Raw genomic sequence first — 12972 nt, 5'->3', positions numbered from 1 at the left:
AACTGTCCCTCGCAGGTTAAAAGAAATGTCTGCTAAAACAGCAGCGCTACTGTCCAGAGAGATGCTTGTTTCACACGGCCATGAACTACAAATGAAGTAAGAATATTTTCTGCTCAAAAATGGATATGCAGCTGCGTACATGTACAAGCCAAATGTTTCTCCACAACCTGCAAATGCAAAAAAAGACGAGGATCGAATTATTTATTCATTATATTTTAACTTTTTTATTTTATTTTTTTCTTGTTTTTTTTTATGTCCTGCATCTTGTGGACCATGTTGAATAAAGTAATCTACATCTATCTACATTTTAGAACTATGTTTGGAAGAGACAATGTGGAGCAACTAACTCTGTGCTACAATCAAGGAAACAGGAGGGGACATCATACAGTCAACCTGTACCACTGAAAATTGCATGGGCACCTTAAGTAGACAGAGTAGGACTATCTTTACTTTTTTTTTTTTTTAACTTTACCTGAAATCAACAGCTTAAAAACCATGAACCTATTGACAAAGCCGCAATGTCACCAAAGCATAATCAAGTATTTACTCAAAATTATATTACAACCTTTCTGATGGCTGCTAAGAGGTTTTGCTACAACTTGCCCAGGCACATTAAACTTAATATTGGTTGAATAATCTGTATGAAATTTGAACTTTTGTACCAATTTCTTGTTTTTAAAATTCATTGGTTTTGTTTTAACTCATACATGTGCATGCATCAAAAAAGTGCAGGGGAGACAACAGTCATTTTATGAAGGTCATTGCAGATGTGAGATGCCACATAAATACAGCCACAATACCAGCCATAAGGCAGACTAATGTGTCCAAAGTGGCTTAAAAATGTGAAAAAAACCCTGCATAAACTATACAGCAAGTATCTATCACAACAGAAAGGCAGCAGAACAATATTAAAAACCATATGCAGGAAAATCCTGCCCTGACATCAGAAAGTGCTGCATCATCCTGCAGTCACATTTTTTCCTCACAGCGCGTTTAAATGTTATTCTGCTTACAGAAATCTTACTTATTTCTTCCATTGTATAGTTAAGTGGCAATCTCTCCAAGTTTGCATTTTCTTGCTGGTATATTTCCTCAAGGTTTCATTTTATCTGACAATAACCAGGCATAGATTCAAAAACACTAAAGACGCTATGAATATTCATCTGCTCGGAGTTGCCACCTAGATAACACAAGGGTGCTTTTAGATTGTCTACAGGCCTTTTTTCCCTCCAAGCTTCCTATTTAGATAATGATGGAGATGCAACACAATACCTGTTTGATTTTAACCTGGGCTGACATAACCTTTAAACATAATAAGAGATGCTTACCTCTGCAGAAAAGGCTCCCCCTACCCTCAGGCTGGATGTTCGCAACTTAAGTGCTTTTAATAATGATTTGAAATCATCAAAGAGGGCTGAGGCAAGGCTTCTGCACATTATTCATAAAATAGTCCTACAAATGTTGCACATAAAATGGTAAAGGCTACAAAGAAAATTAAGAAAATATTTATACAGTTTTAAAAATGGAACCTGGAGAGAGACGAATGAGTCTGAATGGAAGGAAAGAAAGATGGGAAATAAATGAAGCGAGGAACAAATAAAGTAGGTGAGTAACATGGATGTTTGAAAACCAGGAAGGAAGGAAAAAAGTGAAGCATGGAAGGACAAGAGAATGTGACGTAGATAGAAAACATTCTATCTTAAAACATTATGTGACGCCTGGGTTTTGGACTTTGAATTTCTGACTATTTCATTAAATTCATTATTCATTCTTCATCTCAACCTCGGCCCACAGCGTCTTCCTCAGCACCTTCAACACCTTTTATGACATAAAGAAAAGAGACAACTACTGAACCTGAAAAAAGGTGCATGGAAGACAAGAAGGAAGAACAGAAGGAAACAAACATGGGAAGACTTGGTCACAAAATGAATGGATCCAGGGAAGAAAGGACTGAAGGCTGAAAAAAAAACTCAGAAATTACAAAAAAAGTTTGAGGAAGAAGAAAGGAAACAAAAAAAGCAGGAAAGACACAAGGTAGCGGGAAAAGAGAAACAGAAAATATTTGGACTTAGAGAAAGAAGAACACACAAAAGGGAAAAATAAACCAATATAAAAGATGGGCACAAGAAAAGAAATAAAATGAAGAAGGAAGTCATAACATAAAGAAAGGATGTAGAGAATAAGAATGGATAGAGAAAGGGAAGAAGGAAAGAAAAAAGTTGGCAAAGTAATGAGGGCACAGGGAAAAAAGAACAGAAAGAAGGTTGTAAGGAGGCCGGGGGATGAAGGGGAGAGAAGGAAAAGACACAAGGATGGAAAAAAGTACACAAATAAGAAATAAAACCACTCAAAAGTAAGAGCATTCATTGAGGGGAAAGGGAGGAACCAAAGATTAAATTAAGGACATTAAGAGGGAACTTAAAACTGAGACAATGGGAATAGGAGTAAAATTATTACTCATGCGTTCTTTTTTTTCCCCACCACTTAACCAGACCTGATAAATACCAAAGTCAAACTCCAAGCTATTCCAGACTTTGCAGGAACTGTGGGACAAAGGAAACTGACCTTGGAAACATGGGTTTGTGTCTAAAAGTTCATTGAAAAGCGAAGAATGTCGGCTCACACTCAACACAATTTAGCTGTGAAAGGCGGAGTTTAGCGGGAGCAAGGTCCCAGCCTTCACACCGAAGCATTCTTTCACTCTGCAACAAAGGCGCACAAGCAAGGTGCTATTTTTGGGGTGACTTTAATGGATATCTGAGCGATCAGAGTGCTCTTACTTGATGTTGTCCAGGCAACCGGAGTCTGGCTTCAGAATGGCTGTGTGATGGAACATCTTGTAGAGAGCGATGCCCAGGAAGATCACGTTGAGCTAGAAAATAAAGAGAGAGAAAGGTGGTGGAGGGGGGGAAGGAATGAAGCTGGTCCATTTCATGTCCCAGTCCCATTCATTTTAAATCGGGGCACTTTGTAACACAAAGCCAGAACGCTGCAGCCAGACTTGGTTTTCCACTTTGCCAAACAGAGCGCAAAATCCCCTGAAGCCCTCCATGGAGGTAAAACAGACAGCGAAAGGACCAGTGAAACGAGACTCTCTCACACTTAGTTCCCTCACAGGAATACTGCCTTCTCTTTTGCATAAAAACAACAAAAAAAAAGAAAATAAATAAACATACCAACTGTGGTGCATGTCATTAATAGTCTCTTTGTCAGATTGTGATCACAAGAAACAGAAAATGAGCCAATTGTAGTCACAGCGTGAGTGGGGTCTGTTTAGAGAGACTCCTCAAAAATTACAGCAATTAGTCTGATGGAATATGGTTTCCTCCTGGAAACAGGTGACACTCAGTTCATATGAGCCTAGATTAAACAAATAAAGACTTGAAACAAAATGAGTAAAACCATTAATGTGACTCCAAAAGGTTAGAATTGGACCTAAACTCAATGATATATATCCGTTTCTGTTTGTTAATCAGACAGGAGGAAAAAACAAAGGAGAAAGCAGTAGTGTGGGTGCTTCCTCTTTTTACTGATGCGTAAAACTGCGTTGCGTATTGAAAGCATGTGACAAGCAGTCACGGCTGCGCAGATAGATATGTATGACTACAGATGGGATTAGGATTTATCAAGTTTTTTAACAATCAGAGATGCAGAATCTTGCAAAAATATTTCTACACCTAGTTCTTATTCATATTTTTGCACATGATAACCCTCAAATGTCCACACAGTGGTAACTTCACTTCGAGTGAAACGGAGTAGGTGTCTGCCGCCCTTGGCTCCAACCCCACTTATTGCTATTTCTCCCCAAAACAACAATTCTGGATTCTGTGACCAAAAATGATGGAGAAATAAACCCATATTTTGATGGGTTTGAATGCTTCTGTTGCTTGGCGATATCTGCACAAAACTTCCCACAAATGAATGACACTAATGCTACAGAGGATTGATTTTTCTTTAAGGCTTTCACTGTCCCATAGGGATGCATAATATGCACTTTTTATTACTTGAGAGGAGTACTTGGTGTTTATCGATAAGGAAAATACTTTGGAAGATATATTTTGTTGTATTATCACTGTAAAAGTTGTATTATCTTCTCTAAACTTTGTGCACTTTTATCCATATTTTAGAGAGTCTATGCAGTAAAGAGGAAGATGAAGGACACCGGATCAGATTAGTTGAGATTCACAAAGCACGTCTGCAATAATTCATGCAAGAGAACCCCAACCCAGTACTGAGTGCACAAACACTGCATATTTCTCAATATGATGATATAACTTTTTAAAAATAAGAATGTTTGATTGGTCAAATATGATAGGATTCTGTGAGAAACTTCATTTTGGTTTAAAGTACTGAAATAAATTGAGATGAGACTGTTCGATGAAAGTAAAAGCAGTCACAGCTTCATGTAAATTTTCAGCAACACATCAGCCTTGCATCTGATTGAATGCAACTGGATCAATAGATGCTATTCTGGATGGAGCGATGTGCAGTCTTGGTTTGGAAAGGCACAAAAAGAGTGTGTGTCCTCCCTGCATAATGCATGTGTATCTTCAGCCACAGAGCGCACTGTGTGGCTGCAAGCAGAAGATGGAGAAAGGGTAGTGGAGTACAAGTTGGAACGGGAACAAAATCAATCATAATCGCGATGCGGATTACTCCAACATTGCTTACAGAGCAGAGTTCGCTCTCTCTTTGCTTCTGCAGCTCCACAATGGCGCGCTCAGCTCCCCTCCAAAATTGTCTTAGCCAGTGACCGCGGCACAGTGACAAGCTGCAATATATATCCTCTACGCCCCTCATTCATTTTTCTGCATGCCTCCATGCCTCACGGTGGCATGTGTGCTCGACGGAGGAACCAGGTAAAAAAAAAAAAAAAGGATCTCTGTGGACCATTTAAGCATCGACCCCCGGGCTAAGTAGGGTTAATGAGCTGAAGGGGAGGGAGGTTGGTTATTAGAAGAAGGGACTGAAGCTTACCATAATTATCAAGGTTGCAGGTCCTATGAAACTCCAGATGAAGTATGTATCCAGGCGAAGCCAGCAACTGCAAAAAGAGAGAAAGAACAAGAGGTGAAGGGGATTCAAAGTGAAGTGAAGGGGACAGGATGGGGAGCATGAACAGAAAAAGTGAGAGGGGTGGGGGGGATATGATGTTATAGCTTTATACTCCAGCTCAAGGGCTAATACATCAAGTCGGAGGCTGGAGTGGCACAGAGAAACAGGCACTTCAAAACATGCTGGCTTAAAGTGGCTTAAAGAATTATAACCATCATCTAAAATCTGGAGAAGACGAGATTCTAACTGCCAATGACATCAATTGTGATGCTTGACAATGACCGGCCAAAAAACTCAGAATTGTTACTTGAAATAAAAGAAAAAACAGTGAGTGGAAATTAGCTCCTTTCTGTTTCAGTTTGTAAGGTTAAAGGGCAAATTACCATTCAATTAGTCTTCAATTGAATCCTAATTGTCTCACTCCAAAGGAATTGGATTGACCTTGACCCAATGGTCCTTTAAATTCTCACTGACGTGTCCTACATGTCTGTGTTAACTGTGATTACTCTGCAAGAGCCGCCATTACTGCATCAATAATATAATAAAGTGGTCTCCTGACCTCACGCTTCGTACAAACAATACAGAAAGTCGTTTTGGCCCTCTGTCGAACCGAATCGAGACGAAACAGAAACGGGGCCAGTGGAAGGTGACAGTGTTCTTTTGAAATAAGGGGAGAGAAAAAAAATGTGATTCATGACCTGTGGTTGAATTATTAATCTTTTAATCTCCGCTGCTGCTGCAGATAGACGCCTCCATTTTTGGCCGCTGGAAAATTACAGTTCTTGCCGCAGCGACTGTCGCTCAGACTGACATGGAATGGAAGTGGCAGGGAAACGAGCTGTAGCTCAACACCATTTGAAGGAAAATTAAAGTGTTTGTGGAACTTTAAAAAAAAGAAAGATAACTGGATGGATAGGCAAAATGGAAAAATATATTTGTTTTCTACTTTTCGCTATTTTGTCTTGTTGCGACTACAAGTTTTTGTGTATTTCATTTAGACTGTATGTGATGGTCTGCCATATTTTTGTCTTCTTTTAGAAATAACATCTAAAAGCTGTGACGTTCAGCCCATTACTATTTAGTACTTTGCAGAACCATGACATGATTCATAGTGACTGAGGGTGATGTGCAGTGTTAAAGTGAAGTTCCACATGTTTGTAGAGCCGTCTACAAAGCTTGTGGCAATTTGCATATCTTTACAACATTGGGTTTCTTCATAATTTCCTATACCAGCAATATTTGTAGAGTACGAAGCTAATATTTGTCTTATCCACTGATTTTCCTACTTGAGCTACTTGTTTCTGCATCTCCTTCAGAGTTTCCATGGAACCTTCTTGTTTAGATGAATCGTCATGTCTTAGTAGATTTGCGCTGTATTGTGCCCACTTGACATGTCTGCTGTGTTTTTTCCTCTTCTTGCTGCTATTTATTTTCTGTTTTTCTCTAACAAACCTCTGAGGTTTTCACACAAAAGCTGGATTTACACTAAAATATTGATTTTCTAGTTGGGTGATTTTCACCTCGGAGTATCAGAGTACACGGAGCTGAAGACTTGTCAACGTTTTCAGCATCATTTTCTTTTCAATTATCTTGAGCAAAACTTAAATGTATATCAAAATAGTGCACTAAAGCAAACTTTGATCTTCTAAATTAATGCAAACTCAACTAAATCTTGACACAAAAGAGAAGTAATATGACAAAAAGCATTTTGCTGTGATTTTTGGGAAGGAAAATGAAAACGCAGCGTCTTCAACATTCGCGGCAAATGGCATTTAATTTACATAACAAGCTTATTTGGCAGTCTGGACATTTTTCTCCTTTGCCTCCAAACAACTCCTCAAAGTAGCAGACGACACTTTGAAACAAGATAAAACACAACATAACAAGTGACACGACAAAAGTGTTGCTTTTATTTTACTGGGAGTCGATACGTCTCTCTCTCCCTGGTATCAATGGATGAGAGAAGACAGGAAAGAGGCATAAAAAAACAAAACACATGGACACATAAAACACCAAACATACACAAACGAAAGCGGAACGACATTCACAAAAGTCTGGCAGCTCATCAAAGCTCATGTTCCAAATGTCGGCACTATAAATTATGCTCAAGGTTCTATTGTTCATGTTTCTCCTTCTTCCACTTCAGATCACAGTGAGATTTAAAGAGTTGGTAGGCGGCAGGAGCTGGAGGCTGTCATTTTCTCTCTGCCTCCCCTTACCTCCTTTACGCCACTCTTGTCATGCTTGTGTCTGGCTTTTGGTGCATGCAAAGCCAGTTTTATCTCCCCTCCTGGCATGCTTCTTTCTCTCTCTCGCTCTTTTTTTTTTTTTGTGCTGCTCCTACAGAAACCAAGCGATAATGGATGCAAATGTCTGCCAGTTTAAACACATGGCGATCTCGTGCCAGAACCTTGTGCTCTGGTTTCCTGGCATTGCAGGAAACAAATCTGCACAGAGTGAATGCCTGCTATCGCCACAGTGAAGGCAATGTCTTTGCCTCCCTGCGTCGCAAACAGCAATTTCACCAAAATGTCGGACAGGTATTGACAAAATAAAATAATGTATTTTCAGATTTTTTTTTCTTCGGAAATCCTCAATAGCATTTTGATTTAAAGACTGATTTCAGGGACCAGTGCAGAAGGTATAAAAATATTCCTTGACGGTCTATAAAAACCTTCAAGTTATTTCACAGACAGCCTGGTGTAGAGTCAACTATTTGATTTGAGTTCCTAAGATCACAACACAAATGCATCTCCATGATAAAACAATGTAAAACAAACCTCATATCATATCCTGGCATCAGGTTTGATGTAACAGCCTTCTTCAGACAAGCTCAAAAATGACACTCGGAAGCTCAACACTAATAATCATAACACTTTTTTTTTTTTTGCTTGGGGTGCAGCTTCTGTTTTTGGCAACTTTAAAATCTAACCAGAATGAAAAGGAATATTTTAAAAAGACATAGAGGCACAGTAGAGGGCAGGAAGATTACTGTTTTAAGATATGATGAATAGAAATGTCTTTTTTGACAGCAAACTGTTTAAGCTTAGAGGGTCACATGTGGTCCACAAGAGCGCTTTTAACCACACATACTCTTGTTGCACATGCTCAATAAATCAGAAAGGACTAACACTCCACTGAATCAGCAACTACATTACTGAGTAGAACAGGAAGTCCTTGCTCCTTTGATGTATTACGTTCATTTCTTGTGGTGAAAAAATAAGAACAAATTTCTTATACCGCTGACCACCAGCAGCCTCACACCGCAAACTTTAATCAAGGGCACATTTAGAGCTCTTTCTAGGGAATTTAAAATAAAAATCCTCTTTGATCAGACATCAGAAGAAGGCCTCGCAATGGGCTTGACCGTGAGACCACTGGACATCATCCATCTGCTGCAACTGGGCCACTGCAATTTGTTGGATATTTCTGCTCAAAGTGACCCCGCCCATGACAATGCAGCCGCAGCACCAAGAATCAATTTGCAGCAACGCAACATACCAACCCTCCCACTCCCACTTCACCCAACACCACCACTACCTTTTGCTATTCACCACGTGTCATGCTTTATCCGTCGCCTCATCCTTCAATGGCAGCATATAATTGTTCCACCGGTGGCAGGCTTTAATTATTCACATGATGCCAAGGCTCAGGCGGTGGCAGCTATCACCTCATCCATCACCAAGAACTATTGCGCTGCCAATCTACAAATGCACTGTCTTTCTAGCTCTGTGGCCAGCCCATGTGTGTGTGGCATGCGTGATAAACATCTCAGCAAACTGCTGATGCTGGTCTTCATTATTCTCAGATGGGCCAGAGATTAACGGAGAGAAATGGAGAGTGATCCTCTGCTCTGCAACAGACACTGCAGTGTATTTTGCAGTTCAGAGACCAGGCAATGCATTTGGCAAGAGGTAACCCTGCACACAACTTTACAGATAATCTGCGTTGCACCAATTGTGCTTTTGTGGCAGATTTCTGATCCCAGATTGTTGCAGAGCTAAGTCCTGAGGATACTGGTTTTAATCAATTCTAATTTATTTAAAGAACCATGTCATCACCATGAACATAAATGTTTCCTCTAAACATTTACTTTGCTTTTTTGTAATGCAATTAGTGAGACGTTCATTTGAATTTGCACTCACATTCTGTCTGTTCCGTAGCTGCGGTAGTCCACTGCCGCTGAGACAGCCACGATGAGAGCTGGCACGCCGTACCCGACCAGGTAGAAGTATCGTCGGCGCGAGTGCTCGCTCTCGAACACCTCCACCAGCATAATGTAAAGCTGCACCCCCTCGAGGAACATCCATGTAAAGGCTGCCAGGAAGAAGAAGTGGAGCAGGGCGGCGAAAACGGCGCACGCAATCTGGGAAGGTTTAACGACAACAGAAATAACGTGACACAGGGAGAGGTGGGGAAGCAAAAAGACAGATTTGATCGTTATTGTCTTGACTTTTAACAATAGTCGGTCTTGAATAATCAAAATGTTATCCTAAAATAATTAAACAGAAAAATAAGTCATCCAAGTAACTCCACTCAGCAGCATTTCCTGACCTCCCCGAGTCAGCATTTCTCACAATTAAAATGGCGATGCTTTGTTTGGCTGAAGCCACTGGATTGTTGCCTGTGGTGACTGGCAGTAGAACACTGCAGCCCAGGAGTTCTTGTTTGCTGTAGCTGGCATGGATGTAAGAGAAATATGAAAAAGTGGAAGTCTGTTGTCCAAGAGCCATTTAGGGCAACAACATCAACCAGGTGCAGGTTCATAATGTGGTTACATACTTTCTGAGCTCGAAGTGAATACAGCAGAAAGCTCTCTCCTCGTGTCTGCTCGCGCACTTACGTGGATTGATCCAATTATTGGCACAGTTGGACATAACTAGAGTATTTTGATACTGGAATGGATTCAGTTTAATAACTAAGAGGTTGAGTGGACATTAATTGCAGTCCATGAAAGTGATTCAACTGCTGGGCTGTGAGTCATACCCATAAAATATTATGGGAGGAAAAGGTGCAGGCCCTGAAGCATTATCTTTAACTTCACAGAAAGTTAGCTTTGCGGCTAAACTACGGTCTGTAGTTTTTACCTTCTGAGAGTAATTTTATCTCCAACAGGAAATCACAGATCTGTTTAGATTGGCTAAACAGATCTAAATTAAAGGTGTATAATTTCTTATTTTTGACTTTTCCATTTATAATTATTTAAAAGTTGTAAAATGCTTCATAGATGATAATAAGCAATAAAGAATAGCCTTGCATATGATCATACAGACTGTTAGATATGTGTATTCCAGAAATAAGCATGGATTGTCTGCCTTACTATTATCCAAAAAGGGCAGAATGCTGCAGAAGGAAAAGGTGAATTCTCAGAGTAGTTCAGAATTTTTAAAATGAGGTTTTCTCCAATATGTAACACTTCAGCAGCTAATTCTCTTGACTTCTTCATTTGAAACAAATCCAGATGAATTTGTCCCAGAAGTAAAAAAACAACTGCTGGTTCTAAAGGTTCCACGACTAATGTGGATTTTTACCACCTTAAACAACTCCTATCTTAAATCCAAAGTTAATTTCTGGAGCTTCTAAATGTCACTGAGTTTCACTCAGGTGTTTATTGAAATAGAAGTTGATTATTTACACAGGAAATAGAGAACAGGGCTGGTGCGCTACCAATAAGCTTCCTGTATGAAACACATGCTGACAGTCTAATATACATTAAAGCTGTTATTAAAAGAACAATATTGTAAAGCTTCCAGTGAACACTGCCTTGCTTTTCTATTGATAATTACTCTGTAAGCACATTGATTCTATGCATACATTGGAACTTGCATTGAAATGATCATCGAGGGTCTCTGATAAAAAAAAAAAAACCCCAAACAAAAACTGACTATTTTTCCAGTTTAGCCTGCTCCTCTATTTCCCATTACTTTTTTGAATTCTCTTGGTCAGTCTTCTCATGTACAGCCTCACCTGTAAGCTACCATCTAATGTATTTTAATGTGAGCGGATAAAAAAAAAAAAACAGAAAATAAAAATGGACCTAAAAAGAACTCTTAAGTGATATCCCTGTTAGTGTGAATGGATGGAACCAAAAAGCAAAACTTTACTTTGAGTGTCGTTTTACAGTTGACGAACTGTAGCTCAGATATGGTTGATTTAACTCAAATGTTTGGCTTGTATGTTTACATTTCTGATACTGAGTTGCTTTGAGTCGCCAGCTTTTTTGACAAACTGATTATACTAAAAGAGGAGTCCAAGAAAAGTATCTACAAGAGGTAAGATAATAACTGCTTAAAAGCTTTTAAAGTAATAAAAAAATGGAACTGTCCCTTTGAAGTCCTTTGCTAAGCTCAAAGTACGAAATGACTGCCCAATTTTCTGCTCTCTGAGTATTGAGTGTACACTCCTGAAAATGACTGCACTGACAGGGTGTTCTCACCTGTTACCTCAGTTGAGCTCTACCAGAAAAGAAATTGCACCCAAACTCCAGTCATCACACAAGAAAGGGTGCTTCTAATCCAGATTAGCCTGAAGTAGATGAAAAGTACATTTTTGCCAAAGGCTGTAGTGGGGTTGAAGGTGTTCCGTATAACGTTGATCTATCAGTAGGCGAGTTGGGGGTTGTTGTGAGAGTCTTCAACTAAACTTTGAACCATGTGTGCACTTCTGCACGTCTATGGGAGGCAGATCCTGTTTAATGGATGCTTCTCGGTTCCTTTTTTCTCAGTATTTCTTTTCGGTAAGCCAAACAGAAGCGAAATAGTCCAGGGCCACTGACACTCAGCGGGGAGCCCCACTCTCAGCACAGCACGACACAAAAGGTTATAGCTCTTCCCAAAACATTTCAGGTTGGAAGATTCAAAGATGGTGGACACACTTACGGGGGAGATTCATTTTGACAGACATACACCTTCTGACTGACACCATGAAATTACTGAATTGCAGCGAACAACAGCTAAGTGCAAGGGCTTGTGTATATATCGGCAATATTTTCCCTTTGGGAATTACATTTTACTTTATTTAATTTTGGCAGAAAGTAATTAAACCTGAGCTACAAAAAATATGAGAGTGAAATGAGGTTGAAATTTAAGTTCTTCCTGACTTTAAACTTAAACAGGTATAAACAATATCAATATTACTTTTATGACTATAAACTCACTTGAAATGAAATATTAAAAATATCACTGCATTTCATTTGATGGACAGCAATCCCCCTGTTACTCTTACCGGCTGGTCCCCCCGGTTGATCCCCACCAGGAACAGGGACTCTGCTATGAACAAGCTAATGCACAGGTTCTTATGGATGGTGTTACGGTCGCTCTGGAGGCCTCGGAAGAAGCAGAAGGTGAAGAGGCTGATGAGCAGACACACCAGAGAAAGCAGGATCCCCACCCATGTAATGACGTCCAGGAGCATTTCGTGAACAGGGTCTGTGTTCTGCAAAGAAATGAGAACAGAAGTTGCTCAGTAGCGTCAAGAGGAAACGGAAAATACGATTCTTCTACTTATAATCCAAATAAGATTTCTGGAGATTAGGTAAAGAAAGAAGAAACAGCAGTTTCAGGATATATCTTTTGTATATGGAACAGACAAAAACAAATGATTGTGGGAGTAAAGAAATAACCCTGAAATGGAAACAATGTTCAAGCTTTTATTTTCAGGATTGCTTTCTAGCGGTAAAGTGGAGCCACTCACCGCTCCAATACAGCAGTACACTGAGCCACAGGTGGCAGATATGAATCATGAATTAGTCAGTGTGAATCAATTTAAAATGGCCCCCCGTTGTTTCATTTTGGCCAGGTAACAAAGTGAAACAAAGTGAGCCGCCCAATGGGCCACAGGTGTCTAAGACCAGCACAACACGAATCCAATCAAACTGTAACATTGGCAATATTGTTCACTGTTTGGCTTTTGGGTAAT

General features: G+C 39.7%; 1 protein-coding gene across 5 annotated transcripts in view; it reads right to left on the bottom strand.

Annotated features, from left to right (window-relative positions):
- adgrl3.1 (adhesion G protein-coupled receptor L3.1) overlaps positions 1–12972 on the bottom strand; it is a 259349-nt gene that overhangs the window by 25165 nt on the left and 221212 nt on the right. For all 5 annotated transcript variants that reach the window (XM_055050947.1, XM_055050952.1, XM_055050951.1 and 2 more), the window contains 4 exons: positions 12280–12489; positions 9201–9421; positions 4978–5044; positions 2781–2872 (listed from right to left, as the gene is read on the bottom strand). In XM_055050947.1, coding sequence (XP_054906922.1) covers positions 2781–2872; positions 4978–5044; positions 9201–9421; positions 12280–12489 — 590 coding nt within the window. The remainder of the gene's footprint in view (positions 1–2780; positions 2873–4977; positions 5045–9200; positions 9422–12279; positions 12490–12972) is intronic.

Source organism: Poeciliopsis prolifica, unplaced genomic scaffold, assembly GCF_027474105.1.
Source record: "Poeciliopsis prolifica strain line A6 unplaced genomic scaffold, Auburn_PproV2 SCAFFOLD032, whole genome shotgun sequence".
Taxonomy (NCBI): domain Eukaryota; kingdom Metazoa; phylum Chordata; class Actinopteri; order Cyprinodontiformes; family Poeciliidae; genus Poeciliopsis; species Poeciliopsis prolifica.
This window is presented reverse-complemented; position numbering and strand designations above follow the sequence as displayed.